The sequence below is a fragment of the Cyprinus carpio genome, chromosome B1 (genome assembly GCF_018340385.1).
Source record: "Cyprinus carpio isolate SPL01 chromosome B1, ASM1834038v1, whole genome shotgun sequence".
Classification (NCBI taxonomy): domain Eukaryota; kingdom Metazoa; phylum Chordata; class Actinopteri; order Cypriniformes; family Cyprinidae; genus Cyprinus; species Cyprinus carpio.
Genome location: NC_056597.1, coordinates 38,303,308 through 38,321,142, shown reverse-complemented (window position 1 = coordinate 38,321,142; position 17,835 = coordinate 38,303,308). Strand labels below are relative to the sequence as shown.

General features: G+C 35.7%; 1 protein-coding gene across 8 annotated transcripts in view; it reads left to right on the top strand.

Moving 5' to 3' along the window:
* atp11a (ATPase phospholipid transporting 11A) overlaps nucleotides 1–16,465 on the top strand; it is a 57,179-nt gene extending 40,714 nt beyond the window's left edge. For 2 of the 8 annotated variants that reach the window (XM_042717395.1, XM_042717401.1), the window contains 12 exons: nucleotides 2,752–3,003; nucleotides 3,078–3,258; nucleotides 4,117–4,219; nucleotides 4,357–4,502; nucleotides 4,785–4,844; nucleotides 5,045–5,172; nucleotides 6,943–7,078; nucleotides 7,638–7,661; nucleotides 11,140–11,205; nucleotides 11,293–11,396; nucleotides 11,488–11,653; nucleotides 15,044–16,465. In XM_042717395.1, the coding sequence (XP_042573329.1) occupies nucleotides 2,752–3,003; nucleotides 3,078–3,258; nucleotides 4,117–4,219; nucleotides 4,357–4,502; nucleotides 4,785–4,844; nucleotides 5,045–5,172; nucleotides 6,943–7,078; nucleotides 7,638–7,661; nucleotides 11,140–11,205; nucleotides 11,293–11,396; nucleotides 11,488–11,653; nucleotides 15,044–15,322 (1,645 nt within the window). In that variant the 3' untranslated portion in view covers nucleotides 15,323–16,465. Of the gene's footprint in view, nucleotides 1–2,751; nucleotides 3,004–3,077; nucleotides 3,259–4,116; nucleotides 4,220–4,356; nucleotides 4,503–4,784; nucleotides 4,845–5,044; nucleotides 5,173–6,351; nucleotides 6,473–6,942; nucleotides 7,079–7,637; nucleotides 7,662–11,139; nucleotides 11,206–11,292; nucleotides 11,397–11,487; nucleotides 11,654–13,257; nucleotides 13,348–13,765; nucleotides 13,866–15,043 lie in introns of those variants that run through there. The other 6 variants (XM_042717397.1, XM_042717398.1, XM_042717399.1 and 3 more) reach the window with 6 other exon arrangements.
* The last annotated feature ends 1,370 nt before the right edge of the window (nucleotides 16,466–17,835 follow it).

Genomic DNA, 17,835 nt, shown 5'->3' with positions numbered 1-17,835 from the left:
AGCTACAGTAGAGACAGTGGGATCAACAGTGGAAATAGGAAAAACTTAATTTAAAAAAATCTTATTTTTATCCAGCATGATTTGAGATTTTTTTTTTTTTTAAACAAATGATACGTGAATAATAATTTGAGCAAAAAAATGTAATAGAAAAAAAAACTGTTGTTGTCCGGCATGATATGAGTTTTTTTTTTTTCTTTTTTTTTTTACAAAATATGTGTGAATAACTTGAGCAAAATATTTTAGTATTGTTATGCATGGTGACTGGAGTGTTTAATTTGAACGTTTTATTACAGTCGAAGACTTTTGGACTCTACTGTGCATTACGTTCCCAGCAGTTTACAAGTTTGTAGCTACAGAGGAGTGACTATAGAGAATCAGCGAAACACTTCATTTTTTCAGGTTTTTTGTTATGGTAGTGTTACTTTAAGTCATTCATCTGTAAATATGTAGATTACTATTCAATACTAAGGGCCTCATTCCCTCTCGCTCCTGCCAACTACGCCATCAAAAAATCCATAGTGTCGAAATATGGTACCACGATGTCCTATGCATTTCTGAGCAAGTCCAATATTGCTTTCCAAGTTGCATGTTGCTGTAAAAAAAAATCGGCATGTTAATAATAACTTATGTTCCATAAAGTGCATTATGCATTTGCCTCAATAAACAAGGTGCATTTCTCTGAACTGAAATGGAGGATGGATGTGCATTAGCAATATTAGATCTATAACTGGCTGAATGCCAAGGTTCCGATTGGCCCAACAACTGGATGGAAGAGTTACAGGTCCAGCATCCATTTGAAGCTCACGTGAGCACCCCCGGCCCTGACAGAACCAGCGTGAGTTAACGTTAATTGCACATGCAATCAATAGAGTCCATCCGTTAGGCTCCAGTGTCCTGATAATGAGCAGCTAACATAATTAGACCCCCTCTTGAATCAATCGGGGGCCGGTAGGCATGGTTCTGATAAACTACTGTTTTGGCTTATGCACTTATGGACGCCATCCAACCCAACGTTATATATAAATACATCAATCCGTGTTGGCTGCCTTAATGAATATGACAGAGCAAACAAATAGTGATTACTGGACAGGAACTTATTTTGTCAGGCTGTGTTGATTAGATGCAATCAGTGACTCACACAGAAGTCGCAACAGATCAATAAAGCTAGTTTTATGGGTTAAAAGGTCATTGTCTGTCGGTATGTTCTGTATGATTACTAATGAGGTGACTGGACTTGAAATACAGAAATGAAATAATTTAAACCAAAAAACTACCTAAATGTCACTGCTACCTAAAGCAACATGAAAATGACTGAATTTCACCCAAAAAATTCTGTAAATGTCACTGCGACCTTAAGGGTTGTGTTTCTGAGTGCAACAGGATATTCAACAAGTAAAAAAGAAGGGTGGGACTTTATTTTTATCTATTAGGAATTTGATTTCATAGAGAAAAGTGGGTGCTCCATAGCAGAATAGAGCCTGACTTGAATGTAAGACTGCATTGGATTGTAGAGAGGATATAATCAATGTTACATTAAAGTTATTCAGCATTAAATTGCTGTTAAACTAGTATTAACTGTTGCCAATTCACTAACAGCAGCCTAATACAATGCCTTAAATAGCTTTTTGGCTATTGGGTTACATTAGTTTCCCTGGTCCCTTGGCCTAGGTGACATCATATGAAAAGAAAAGTAATTTTAGAGACAGAGCCGTTATCATGAAGACCATGGATTTTTTTTTTTTTAAATAAAGCACATTAATCTCCCATAAGAAGACCAGGAAAGTGTATTTAAGGAAGCATATAACATAAAATCTGATTTTGTCTCAACTTTAAGCCAAGATTTTAAAATACAGAGCCACATAGGATGTTGGGGAAGTCAGAAGGAATGTTATGACTTAACTAGAATGTTGCTTAACTTGGGAAATTTGTTTAGCTTCAATGGTATGTTGTTAAGTGAAATGCAATTCATGTTATTAGAATGTTTAATAGGTAGTGTAGTAGAACATCTTGTGGTTTCTTCCCGGGAGTCTTTGTGATAATGTCACTTCCTGCGTGGCTGGGCTGTGAGTGAGGTGCAGTGGGGGGTGGAGTCTTAATTATCTGGCAGCGGTGGCTCTGTGAATCCTGACTGCTGGGCTGCTTAATTACTGAGTGAAGTGGGCTGAGACATCACACTGCGGTAGAAGACCTCCCCGCCACCGAGCCATGCAGAGCACTGTCCATTAACTTTCACTCCAGCACTGCGCAAAGAATAAAGCACACAGGATTGCTATATACTATGCCAAATCCTTCTGCTGCTAATATACAATTGAGACAATTGGGCTGTCAAAGCAACAACTGCGTAATTGTCACTTTGTATATTTGATGTTGTTCTTTGGTTACTATTTATATCAAAGTGTGACATATTAACGTCATTTGTTTGGAAAAATAATTATTTTAAATTAACTCAATGTTAAACTCCACAGCTAAGTCTTTTGGTTAAATGGTAAAAGAATCGTGTGAAAATTATTCTTATTTGAGCTTGAAAAATAGTGACAGAAAGGAAAAAATGTATATCCTGTTTTTACACTACATTTGTTTTTACACTACAGAGTAAAAGTTGGGGGTTGTTTTTTAATGTTTGTGAAAGATGTCTCTTAACTGCATTTATTTGATAAAAATACAGTTATTAACAGTAATATTTTATCAAAAGTATATATGTTATAAAAGTTATACAAGTAACATGGTCTTGGTTGTCATTTTATAATTCAGGCTGCAAGATAAAGCAGCCGACACCATTGAGTCCCTGCACAAGGCTGGTATGAAGGTTTGGGTCCTCACAGGGGACAAAATGGAGACGGCGGCAGCCACATGCTATGCCAGTAAGTTGTTCCATCGCAATACACAAATCCTGGAACTGACAACCAAGCGGACAGAGGAGCAGAGTCTCCACGACGTCCTGTTTGATCTGAGCAGAACTGTCCTGAGACAGCATGGCAGCATGACCAGGGACACTTTCTCAGGGTAGGTACAGTAGAATACATTTACATGCACACATAGATGCTCACACACCTTCACACATACAATGATCCCCACAGGCTCTCAGGTGATTACCAAGACTATGGTCTGATAATCGATGGGGCGACACTGTCAGCTGTTCTGAAGCCAACACAGGAAGTAACCAGCAACGGAGGGAACTATAAGGAGATTTTCCTGGAAATCTGCAGGAACTGCAGTGCTGTTCTCTGCTGCCGCATGGCACCCTTACAAAAAGCACAGGTACTACAGCACTTCAGTCTCAAAGAGTATGCACTAACATTCAACTGATTCGGGTAAGATGTAAGGTTTTTGAATGAAGTGTTTTGAAATACAGTAAAAACAGTAATATTGTGAAATAGTATACAATTTAAATTTTATTGTATTATATTTTTAAATGTTTTTAAATAAATTATCTATTTAATTTATTCCTGTGATGGCAAAGCTGAATTTTCAGCAGCGATTAGTTCAGTCTTCAGTCTTGCTGATTTGGTGCTCAAGAAACTCAGCATATATTTTAAATGTATTTTTGTTGCAATGGAAAAGTCTTTACTGTCACTTTTGATCACTTAAATGCATCCTTGCTGAATAAAAATATTTCTTGTATATTTTGTATATTAAGCCATTTTCCTTGTCAGTTCCATTAACTAAGGGTGACTAAAGGTCTTTGTGTCTGTTTGGGGACATTTAGTCCCCACAATGATGATAAAACCTCAGCCTCCTGCCAGAGAAAGGTTGTCCTCATTCCCTTATTGTAATCTCTCAGCTTGTGAGTTACACGGCACAATCAAAAGAGACTCTGGTCATTTACTGCACGCTAAACCTGTCAGTCACTCTCTGGGGCTGCTGGGAAAACCAGAGACTGTAAAGTCAAGAAGTGAGAGAAGTAACAGCATTACAAGACAATTACTGAAGTGAAATGAACAGTAAAATCCAATGCAATTCATGTGTACCCAAAGCCAAATCAAATAGTCACTTCGTGTGAGATAGGATTGATATTATCCCATCGCCTCAGTCACATGTACAGCCAAAAACCCTGATTAATAATCTAATCTCTCAGTCGTTCTGATTTGAACCGTGGACATGAAACTGTTCTTTCAGATTGTTAAGATGATAAAAGCATCTAAAGAACGCCCCATCACACTGGCCATCGGGGACGGAGCCAATGATGTCAGCATGATTCTGGAAGCTCACGTGGGCATAGGTGATTTCATGCTCGCATACAAAAACAAATTATTTTAGAAGTTTTCCTGTCTCCAGGAAGTAAATCTCTGATAGGCTTCCGTTTTACAACTATCAGCAATATCTTACATGCCTGTTGACTGGTTATTCTGCCGCTAGGAATCATGGGTAAAGAGGGGCGTCAGGCGGCCCGTAACAGCGACTATGCAATTACTAAGTTCAAACACCTGAAGAAGATGCTGCTGGTACACGGACACTACTACTACATCAGGATCGCTGAGCTGGTCCAGTACTTCTTCTATAAGGTATACTCAAACAAACAAAATGTGTGACACACTAAATAAAAAAAGATAATCTCAAGCAAAATAGCTGACACAAGCTGACACAACACAAACAACATTGCCTGCAGTTGTAAACACAGGAAAAAAAGTTGCTTAATATGTGTGGATTTTTTCCAGGAGTTCTGACTAAACCACTGAACAATCGACTTTAAAAATGCAAATCTAATTAAAACAAACATAATTCACACATAATCAACACACGCTAAATCCCCCTAAAGGTACCGAGGGTCTGTTTTCTCTCCACAGAATGTGTGCTTCATCTTCCCTCAGTTTCTCTATCAGTTCTTCTGTGGCTTCTCTCAGCAGGTAAATGCATACCTCAAAGTGTCTTAAAGGTTTATCACTATTAGACTACATTTGAAATAGATGTTGAAACTGACGCGTGGAATATGAAAGTGCATGTGGTTAAAAGACAAAATGATTTCTCTTCTGTGCTTACACTGAACTTAATGGTTGATTTGACTCAACAATAGCAAACTGCTTTAATTGTTTTTGTCCCTCTGCAGCCACTGTATGACACGGCATATCTGACCCTGTACAATATCAGCTTCACCTCATTACCCATCCTCCTCTACAGTCTGATGGAGCAGCACATCAACATGGACATCCTCAAACGGGACCCTACTCTCTACAGGTGAGGAACGTTTGGGTTTCACCTTTATCTACACCTATGGTCTGAATGTGATGTGATAATTATACTTTAAACTTAAAGCTTAGGTTTAAACAATGAGAGTTAGCCAGTATGGAGTTAGGTTTGAGTTTAAGTTTTTTTATTGGCTGATACGTGACGTTTGGTACGTGTCATCACGTGTACAGGGGAGGTGTTTTGGAGCTGTTCACTATTCTATTTCTGGGTTCCCTCTGTGAGACCTACTGATAAATCCCTGTCTACACACTGGCTATTTATACTCACCTTGGCCTCCTTTTTGCATGACTGTTGGTTCACTGAGACTCAAAACACTTATTATTTCTTATCCTGATATTTGTTGTCCCTGAGACTTCATAGCATATTCATAAAGCACTTTTGAAATGCTTAAGTGATAGTGTTTTTATTTATATATTTTTTTTGCTTTTCCCACTTTCCCACTGCAAGGAATTAAAACGCATACACACATTCAACTAATGCAAGTCGTAGTGACAACACAGCACTGGCCCATTCAGGGACCATTTAATATGCTGATTCAATTAAAATTAAAGTTAAAATAATCTGGATTTTTGAAAACTTTTATTTTCCTTGCATCATTTTTGTATCTAATGAACCGCCTGATGTAGCCCAATCTCACTTGCTATATTTTCCCCTTTAATAAAATGTTCTTTCTGATTGTGAGCCTCCAGGTTTTCTCACTTAATCACATGAACACGCTGTTTCCAGATACTAAGCTGCTATAATTGGAGAGTTCCATCAGCCTTTGGCAAACATATCTGCACAGACCTTTGCACTAAACTCAATTTACGCACTACACTGGGCAGAAATACTGTTAGAACAGCTCTACATTTTATCACCAAATGTCCTGACACTGCATTTTTTTTTTCTGCATTGCTTGTTCAATATATAGTGACAAACACTGACACACATTTAGCCACCAATAACAATCAAAGAAAAAAAAAGCAAAAAAAGCAAAATACTGATATATATATCAGTATATATAGCAGAAGTGATGCTTATTTTTTTCTGACCCGTTTCACTTTCAATTGTAATGATCCATCCAAACTCAAGTGTAGTTTGAGACTAAACTGAGTTTTCATAGAGCACTCAAAAATAACCATATTATGATCTTACAATGAAATGTTTGACTGCTCCTTTGCTTTTCAGTTTAGTATCGGTTGCACTTCATTTGGTATACATTTATACCAGCAATACTATAAAAGACTACAAAACCTGAGCTCAGTTTGAGATATTCCTGAGATCTCTTCTGAAACTCTAAAGGTGGCATGTGAGTTTATTCATTTCATTCAAATTCATTCATTTATTCAGAAGCAGAAACTTGCTTAAATGCTAAATGAATAAATGTAAAACTTCATTGAATCTCATTGTCAAGCAGAAACGTGAGATTAAAGATACTTTTTATATTCTCCACATTTTTCCTAGTTTTCTTTTAAATATTACACTAGGTTTAATTTATTTTTAGCTCAGTTTTAGATTTTATTAATTTCCATTTTGTCATTTTAATGCTTCAACATAAATGTAAGGTTTTTTTTTTTGTTTTGTTTTTTGGCCAAAGCAATAACTTATTTTAGTTATTGATGATAACCCTATACATGTTTTAGAAATGCACTTGTATGTTAAATGTACATTGTTAAAGGTCTGTAAAGTATAACATTTACATTGCAGCATGGTTTTGCAAACAATATGCGGTTTATCTTTATCTTTACATTTTCATTTTTAATATCTTTCTTTTTACAGAGATATTGCCAAGAATTCCCTCCTGAGATGGCCCACCTTCATCTACTGGACATTTCTGGGGGTTTTTGATGCCGTGGTCTTCTTCTTTGGTGCTTTCTTCCTTTTTGACAACACAACCTTCACCAGCAACGGCCAGGTAAAGCAGTCACTGTCTAAACCATGATTTCCCTTTTCATGTTTTTCTGTGTGTGTTTTATTTAATCAACTTAACCAGCCGTTTTTTATTTCTTGAGCTCACTGGTTTTCTCAGTCAAATAAAGCAGTCGCATACAGATTGAATGAGTGGCCGATGCTTGTTGAGTGAGTTATTTTGTGGTTAAAGTGGTTTGTAATGTACATACAGTACTTGTGGTTTAACTGCGGTCTTGATCCAACCTCCTTTGCGTATGTTTGAAGTCATTACAGGTGCTTCTCCATTCATTTATGCGACACAAAGCATGCTGGTTAATCAGTCAGACCAGACATCTTTCTCTGTGCCATTAAGTTAAATCATAGTAACCTTTTTGGATTGCTTTTTTACCTGTTTGATTTACTTTCAGTTATAACATCCTAATTTTTTCTTTACTTTCTTGCTCCCTGTCCCGTTTCGTTTTCTTCTCTTTCTCTCTTTCTCTATCTCTTCCTCTATCTTTTCCTCCTTTTACCTGCCCCCTTTTTGCCTTTCTTTTCTTTTCTGCTTCTCTTCCTTTCCTCAGCTAATGGCCACCAACACACAGATGGTAAGCCTGTCCCTATCTGTTTCTCATCCTATTTTTAGTTTTAGTTTTACTGTTACCCTCCTCAGCCCCTCCCCTCACCCTAAAGCCACTCCCACTCACATCTGTTCACTGCCATCGTAGCTTTCAAACAGTACCGTACGGCATCCCAGTGTCCCCTGTATCGAGGACCAGCCACTGTAGGTATAGAGTAGCAAGCCCCCCGTTCATCTTCCTCTGTCTATCATCTTGTATTGGAGTAGGAGTTTGTGTCCGTCCCGTGTGTCACGTTGCGACTGTGTTTTTTGCAAACCCTCGATTTGGAGGGGTGTTGTCGTCATACTCATCCTCATCGGCCTGTAGGATACACATCTATCCTCTCATGACTCACTGCAAGGGCAAATGAATGAACAAGAGGACATGTGGATTCAACATTTCTCTTTGTTTGGTACAGTACATGTTGAATGGAACAGAATCTATTCAGAAACTTTTAATTTGAAGGGATGCCGGAGGCTTTTTCCACAAATAGGGTATACATTAGTGACTCATCAACCTTTTTTACACAATTGGACGTTCAATATTTTACTTTATTTGTTTGTGAAAAGTATATAAAATGATGTATAAGATTTAATACGTTTAACATTTAGGGACAGATTTACTAAACAGGGCAAATTCCATTAAAGCACCGATGGGAGGAAAAAACTTTTGCAGGTGATTTAACGACAAGATGCACATTAAAGAACACAGACACAACATCTCATTAGCGCAATTACAGCGCAAGAGCAGCGCAATAACTACTGTCTGCTTTTTTTTGGCGCTAAATAATTCCGCAAATACCAGTGAATTGACGAGCGCAAATCTTAGTAAATCACATTGCGTAGTTCATTTAAATATTCTTCTCCCATGAATTTAAAGATCAGACAAATGCATATTCAGTAAAGGGAGTCGTACGCCTTTTTAGCACCAATGCGTGTCTTTAGTAAATCCTGACATTAGATTTTTTTACGCCAAATGAGGCAAATGAGACGCAAGCTGATATTAAATCTGGCCCTTAATGTCTTTATTGTAAGTATTTGTATGAAAAAAGGAGAAACTAATGTTTTTTATATTTAATATAAATTATTATAATATCATGGATGTTATCATTTTTTAATCATACTTATTAGTTATATATTTACTGCTAAATTGTGTAATATTTTGTGTATAAATTTTATTATATTAATAATATAATTGTATAGATTATATTAATAATCTATTAAGTATGTTTATTGCATTGCATGCTTTCTTCTTGTAATTCATTATATATAAAAAAAATAATGTATAGCATTTAATAATGTCTTTATTGCAAGTAACAAAAAAAATTATAATTTTTTTATTGTTATTTATTATTCTACATTTTGTCTGTTTAGTTTTAATATTTATTTATTATTAGAGAAATAGCAAAATCACACAAATTATACTTTTAAACTCTTAAAGGGTTGTAAAATGACAAACCTTGTTTAAAAATTTTAATAAAATAACTCATATAGTATTTAGCTTGAGCCCCTGATATTGGCGATATACATGCTTAAGCACCTCTTTCACTGACCCTTTGCTGAATAATAATAATAAAGAAATAAATAAAAAAACTTCAAACTGTTTTTTTCTCTATTTGTGGAAAGTGGCAAAACTCTATCATTAACAGAATAATCATTATCTGTTTAACCATAAAATTGCAAAACTGTGCTGAAATATCAGATTCATCATTTTGAAAAAATCTTTCAACTTCTTTAAACATCATTTGCCCTTGACATGTTTTTGTTTTTTAACACTAAATTTCATTTTGATTGCTCATTCAGGTAAGTTAATGCATTTTCCTCAAACTTGTTGACATTTATTGTGTGTCCTTGTTTTTTAAACTGGCAACTCATCAACATTATATTGGTCACTAAAACCATTTGGTGCCATACAGTCTTTGACCTGCTTGTGTTTTGCTGTGGCTTGTTGACTTTGATTGTGATTCATTTTTTTAAAGGTAAACATGCAGTGATTTTATAAAGAGCTCTCTTTATAGTGTTGATGTTGTTTTGCATAGTGCCATCAACAGTGTGGCCGGTCCACAGACAGGGGAAGGTTCTAGAAGAGAATCCATTGTGTATAAATTCAGCCGTTTGCCAAGACAGTAAACAATGAGGGAACAAATCCTCCCAAAAGAAACAAACGCAATCACACAGAGAAGATTACAACACCCAAGGTTTATCGGGCCAATCTGCAAAATTTAATCCATTATAACATTTTAAGGCACTATCTAAGCTCACTATTTATTTATGAGGCTTTTATAGACAAAGTCTAAAATGCACATGACATCACCGTGCACAGACATCATTAATAATCTCTGTAAAACAAAGTAGGATGACACAAAAGTGCTTTCATTTACAGCACTATTAAAATAATGTAATGCTACTATTTCAATAGATTCAAAAGATTTTTAAAGGAATTCACATTTGAAGGGTTTTATATTATTCTTTGATTTCGCAAGATTTTTAAATCAGTGCAACTGAACAGCTTTGCATGGTTTTTTAAATTGCTTCTTATGTCAAATTAAATTTCTCAACATTTAGTGCAGATAAACAAGTTTTATTCAGTGCAACATGCTATTTTTAATGCTAGATCCATCAACTGCATATTTGATAAAACAGAAACTATAATATTGTCAATATTATTACAATTTAAATAATTGGTAAATTTATTAACCATTATCATTTATTTCTGTGATAAAAAATTTTTAGCAGAAATCATTCTAAACTTTGTTTTGTTCTGTATTAATTTTTTCAATGTATATACATAAAAGTATATGTTTAAATAAATATTTTGTAATACATATACATAACAGTCAGATTTTTTAATATGTATAAGGATGTGTTAATTGATAAATAATTACAGTATATTATTAGAATAATATTTATTTTTAGGTTTAAGTTTAATGCAGTTCATTTTACATCAAATGTATAGGGTCTACAATAAATTATTAGAATCTGCTCTATATAAATAATATATAATATAAATTTCTACATAAAAGAATGAAATCTGGAAATTATAAATGTTATTTTGTTTAGTTTTTTTCTTAAGTTATTTTCTTATATAGAATATTTCTTAGTACATTTTTTTAAATATATATAGAACAGTATTTCTTTAATAATATAAATTTTTGTTAATTATTGTCTTTTTATTACATTGTATAGGTCTATTTTCTATACCTTTACCGGGTAATTCAAACAAATCTTTTTCTACCAAGTGCTACTGAAAGAATTATTTTTGTTATTAATATATTATATACCTTTACCGGGTAATTCAAACAAATCTTTTTCTACCAAGTGCTACTGAATTGTACAAATAAAGGCACAAGTTTTTAACATGCATTAACATGATGAGAGTGTGAGCTGTGCACTAACACCCATTCGAGTGGCTATTTATGCATTAGCGTCAATCTCTTTTTGCCTTTTTCAATATTTCTCTGTTCCAGATGTTTGGAAACTGGACCTTTGGAACACTTGTATTCACTGTCCTGGTGTTCACGGTCACGCTAAAGGTAATGCATCTGACACACACGTGTTATGTTGCCAATTGGTGTTGTCAACTTCATCTTCCCGTTTCTCACTGTGTCTACATGCATTAGCTTGCCCTGGACACACATTACTGGACGTGGATCAACCACTTTGTCATATGGGGGTCACTGCTTTTCTATGTCATCTTCTCCCTCCTGTGGGGAGGCATCATTTGGTACGGCCTGCCCCGTTACACACTTAATATCACTAAACCAAATGCATTTGAATCTAACATGATTCCTCTGCTGTCTTTCTGTTCTTTATAGGCCTTTCCTGAACTATCAGAGGATGTACTATGTGTTCATGCAGATGTTGTCCAGCGGTCCTGCATGGCTCAGTATCATTCTGCTGATTATAGTCAGTCTGCTACCTGATGTGGTGAAGAAAGTGTTGTGTAGAGCTCTATGGCCCACTACCACAGAGAGAATACAGGTACGACAGCACAGCGCTCACTATCTACATATGCATAGAGATGAAAGTAGCTCACATGTCATATCTATATAAATGTGTCTGTATTTCATTGCAGTAATAGCAATTTAAAAGAAATAATATTATATACATATAATTTAAAAAAAAATATATGATTTCATATTTTCTAGCTATTTTTACTTATATATATTTATAGTATTTCTGCAGCTGAAGTGTATTGAACTGACTGCAGTTTCGTTTTAATTCTCATCAACTTCGGAATCAACCTAAAATGTTGTCTAACTCAACTAAGATTCATTCCTTCTGCAAGAATGCAGCTATTTAAAAGAAATATTTGTGTTATTTTCAACCAAATAATTGTTGATCTGAAGCAGCTCAATGGTGCTATAGTTTATGATAATTGCTACTAACTGGTCTTCAGATTTACACTTGCGTTGGACTGGTTCCCAGTGTGCTCGATGTAAGTGGATTCTGGATGCAGTTCACGATTCTCTTCATCTGTAGATTTGTCTTTATGTTGGATGACTCTTTGAGACATTCAGTGCTTTTATTTGACCTGTCGACTCTTTGTCAAACAATATATGACAAAATGAATACTGTGAATTTTACTATGTGTGCACACATAGTATGTTATCATACTATGTTAAGAAAAATTTCAGAAGGAAATTTAAAGTGTGCACGTGTGTAAACTGCCTTACCACTGGTTTAACCCATGTGAAGCTTTTCCTTTCACTATCTTCCCTATTAAACTCTAGAATGCTAATGTTATGAAATGTCCTTTAAATATTTATTTAAAAAATACAAAATTTATCTTGGTTAATGTACAGTAACTCAAATATTTTTCTTTTTTTTTAAATAATATCTTGCTTAAATTAACATTAATGTATTATGAATGAACAAATTAATAAATTGTTAATTTATAAATGATCATTGAACTAGATTAATACATGCAGTAAAAACTGCTAAGGGTTAGTTTATGATTCCTAATGAATGAATGTTATTGACAGTGTTAATTTAGTTTTATTAAGATACTCTTATTGTGCATATTAATATTTATAATTACCTTTTATTTTTCGGTTTACATTTTAATTTTAGTTTTAGTCGTTTTGTTTTGTCTACTTGTCTTTTTTTTTAACTATTGCATTTTAGTTTTAGTAATTTTAGTACTTAAACTTAAAACTTGTTTTATTTCGGTTAGATGCCAAGGCAAAATTTCTTTTAATATTCTATCAATATTAAAATATTACTAGTTAAACATTATTGTAAATATTATTTTAACAGTTTACGTTTTAGTTAACAATAACAAAACAGGATATCATGGTAAACAAGTTAAACGTTATTGTAAAGTTTAACTAATAATTCTTCAAGAAAAGAACCTTGAAAATGCTAAATATAACACTAACACTTGCACTTCCAGAAACTTTGAATGCTTTGAAAGCTGCTGAAATTCCTTTATTAATCTCTGAGGTTTAGACGGGTTGTTGACCTTTCTAAACCCTTTCTTTTTTTATTCCTCTTCCATCCCTCTTTTTCTCTTCCTCTCTTATGCTTGACCTTCCCCTTTCCCTTCCCCTGTGTGTTTAACCCTTGACCTGTGGTAACGGCAGACAAAGCGGCAGTGTCTCACTGCTGAGCAGTCCACCATCTTTATGCTCTCCCAGACCTCCAGCAGTGTCAGTTTCTGAACTGAGCCGGAGGTGAACCTACACACTCTCTCTGCATGTGTGTGTGTGTGTGTGTGTGTGTGTGTGTGTGTGTGTATCAGTGAGTGAGGACACAACAGGGTCACGAGTATGACGAGTACCTACTGAACATTAATGAGGCTCACATGCCAATAACAAGTGTTGCAGAACCCTGTGGTGTCTCTCTTTATGTTCTAAGCCTTTTATTACGTAACTTTACATGTCTGCATGCATGCATGAAGTGTGCATGTTTATGTTTGTACAGACAGTATGTATTTTATGTTGCCGATATGAAGTTGTTTAATGCATTTTCTGCTGCCATACTTTCAGTTTCAGCAAGAGACTTCAAAGTCAAGACAAAGTCTAGAAAATACTGTGCACATGGGTCTGTTATGCCACATTTGAGTCTGTTTGTGTGTGTGATGTTTCACAGAGAATGAGGGCTGACAGGATCTTTGAAAGGGTTGAGACAAACATTCATGATTCACTGCTAGATGGCATTCAGAACACCACTGAGGCCTAGCAGCTCTATGGTAAAGAGAATGTGGAGTTGAAGACTAAAGCCAGAAAGAACTAATCCACACTTAACACACGAGGAGCTCTAGAGTTCTCAGATGACGTGTGCCGTTCTAGAAGCAATCTGAGAATTCCAGAATCCTGCTAATTGGCTCTTTCCAGTGAAAGCGAACTGGATTAAAATGCCTTTGGTGTACCTGTGTGGGTCTGTTGTTTGGTGTGAAACGTACTGTACAGACTGGTTTGGTTTGGTTAAAAAGCTTCAGAATAAAGTTAATGGGTTGTGGTTTGGGGTGTGCAGTACTGTATATGCAGCTAACAGGACATGGGGTCTATGGGTTCTTCTGACACATACACAAATGCACACAGCAGGCTTGACATACAGTTTAACATCTAACACTGACATGCATGGGTATTTTTTCTTTTCTTAAATCCTTTTTTCATATTGTGTCTAAATCAGTGAAATGATTGTCATATATTTCTAAAAAAAAAAAAAAAAAAAGTCCACCTTTTAATGTCCATTCCTAGAATGTGCTTATGATTGTTGAATCTCACAAATTTTGTGAACTTGTCCTGATGTTTCACTGCAAACTTAAAAGACAAAAACATGAAATTACATTTATGCTTTCCTAAAGAAAATTAAAAGAAAAATATATTATAGTTTTTTTACAATCATTTACTAAAATTCAGCTTTGCATCACATGAATAAATTATATTTTAAAATATATTAAAACAAAGAACAGTTCTTTTAAATTATAATAATGCTTCACAATATTACGCTTTTTACTGTATTTCTATCAAATAAATATGAACCTTGTGGAGCCTATGAGACTTCTTTTAGAAACATTAAAAATCTCACCAACCCCAAACTTTTATTTAAAAAATGTAACTTTTTTTTTTTTATTTTATTTTGGGGTGAATTACCTTACATTCTGCAATGGAAAAAAAAAATCCTGTAACAGCCTCTCAATCTATGAGTTTAGCATCTTCTGGGACTGGACTTGTGCATGTGGTAAACTTTGGATATGTGATTTTGTATGTAATATTTTGTTCTTTTTTCATTGCTTCTTGCTGGGGTTTTGGATTTGTGTTGTTTTAGCTTGTGATGTGACCAGTGCCTGCATTTACATGCCAGTACACAATGCAATCTGCTAATTCACTCTCTTTCTCACTGTTTCCTCATTGTTTTCTCCAGAATGCCGATAAGTTGTATAAGGGCCACCTGTCCGAGTTCACCCCACTGTCCTCCCTCCATGCTCCACCTGTGCGGAAACACGACAGACATGGCAACGAAAACCAGAACCGCACCCATCGCAGGTCTGACTCCTCCCCTCCCAAAAAACTGATGTGTACCTACTGGGGGGGGAGGCCTGACTACTGCACCTTCAGCTCCTTCCTCCGAATAGGAGAAAACCCAAGATTCTCTGGGCCAGCTTACGCCTACAGCACACCGGGACCCGAGACGTCCGTATGACAGTCTCGGGCCGTATAAAAGAAATAGTCTACTTATCCAAACGAATTAGCCCTCGATTATTCCAGAGTCAAGATTGGGACACAATCTTGGCTTGTTACCCTTTATCTGAAACAAAAGCACTGAAAGGCGTTCTTATGGTATACGCTAATGGGCTAGGGATGCTGTGTGTTAATTTAGAAGCTGGAGGAAGGCCAAACTGAATTGGCTGCACCAATTGTGAGTGTGGCGTACTGCGCTTAGCGGCCTTGGGACCTATTTACCTTGTTTTCTTTGTGTGTACGTTTAAATGTGAGAGTGTGTTTCCCTTACACTGTGGGTTTACGTGTTGGCTAACCTACCCTTGAAAATCCTTCATGTGAAAAATGCCTTGAAACCTACACTGGGCAGTAGTTAGCACAAACCTTTCCATCTCAAACACAACCCCTACCACTAAATATAAATGTGGATGACAGTTAAAATGGCCTTGGATGCTGTCAAAACTGACGGTCCTGTTTTTTCTTCTTCTTTTCTTTGTTCTCTGTTGTCTCCCTTTCTCTTTTTTGCCCTGTGCTCCTTCTCTTTTCTTGTCCTACTTTTTTATAGAACAAACTGGTGTTGCCTTTGTGCAAACCTGTTGTCGAGGAACACTCCATAGCCTGCGATTGTCTTTGTCCGATTGCATTGTAAGTGGCTAAATTTGGCCATTTCTGTTGCTGCACTGTACTAGAGCGAACTCGGTGTGTATGTGCACATGTGTGCGTGTGCGAGTGTGAAAGTAGGCCTTTGTTAGAACAACTACAAGAAGACAAATTGTAACTGGACTGTCATTATGTTTCACCCTTTAACTTTCAAAAAGGTGGAAATCCACTCATGTTCTACTGTTCCAAAGTTTGTAAAACCATTGACTTGTGTCATTATGACAACCAGTTACTCTTTCCTAGCTGCTTGACGATTTGCTTTAAAATTCTGTAGTTCCTTATGTATAACCAGTCCTTTAGTTTTTTAGTGTAGAACCAGATACAGAATGCTAAAGGCTAAGCTAGCCACCTTAGCTTGACTGTTCTGCCTTAATGCTAATGTTTCCCATCTTTTACACCGCAGTTTGGAACCAAAGGTTGTGAAATACGGAGTATTTAAATGCGTGTTATTTGCCTTATGATAAAAAAAAAAGGAAGAAGTAAATTATTTCATTACAATAAAACAACCACACCACACTAACTTAACATTACACCACACCAGAATAGAATCTAATAAAATAAAAATACTACACTACAGAACAAAACAACATGGCCCAGGGCTCCTGAAGATAAACGAATGAAATTTAACAGTTCTGTTGGTGTAAAAATCTTTGTGCATTCACAAAAACTACAAATGAACTTCCTCATCAGCATACTTCTATGATTGTAACGTCCTATTTGACTGTTCCCAAAGCCATTTGTCTGTAATAATGTAACTGTTGGAGCCCTGTGCTGGGTTGCTATCATTTCTTTGTTGCACATGACTAATTTATGATCTGATATAAAGAAATCAGATGTAATTAGCCTGTGATACTGTTCACGAACAACTCATTAAACCAACAGCCCAATCAAGGTCAGCATCACAGACATCCTATCTTGGCCACTATGTTCGCAGAAATGGCTCTTTTCAAGCTTTTTAAAATGATTCCCAGGAAATGTGCCTCGCACCTGTTTAAAATGACATTTTCATAAACATATTGTGAGGTGCATTCAATTCCATCGTGTCCTGTCAGTGAATTCAAATTTACATTGATTTGATTCGAATTTGAATTGAGTGTGAATGCAATTCAGTTTAAATTCCAGGTAACACTATAACAAATTAAATGAACACGTGATGACTTACCAGTTTAATATATCATTCTCATAAAAAAATTGTGAAGTATGTTCAGTTCCATCTCCGTCCCGTCAATGAATTCAAATTCACATTGATCTGAATTGAGTGTGAATGGAATTCAGTTTAAATTCCAGATGTAACACTGTAACAGATTGAACACCAGATGACTTACCTGTTTAATATAGCATTATCATAAAAAATATTGTGAAGTACGTTCAATTCTATCTATGTCCAGTGAATGAATTCAAATTCACATTGATCTGAATTGAGTGTGAATGCATTTAAGTTTCTATTCCAGGTAACACTGGAATGGATATAGAACTAAACCAAACAAAAAATCAGACCATTTGATCATCAAAACTACATCAGTTTGTCTGCATGACTCTTTTTCTGCTGTCCTTCACATTCCATGCAATTTTTTTTTCTTATTTTGTTTCTGCTCACATTGATTCTGGAATGTACTTTTGCTTTCCTGGAGCATCCTCTCTTCATCTCGACTTCTTTCCTTGCATGTGTTTCTTTCGCTCACCCTGTCATTCAGTTATCGTGATGAGGCCAGTCACCCATTTCACCATTTTAACCATCATCCATGACAGAGGGAGAAAGTAGGTGATGTCAGAGACTATCAAGACCACTGTTTTGGTGGTTACTCCAAGCTTCTTGTGGGTAGGTGCCTTCTGGTG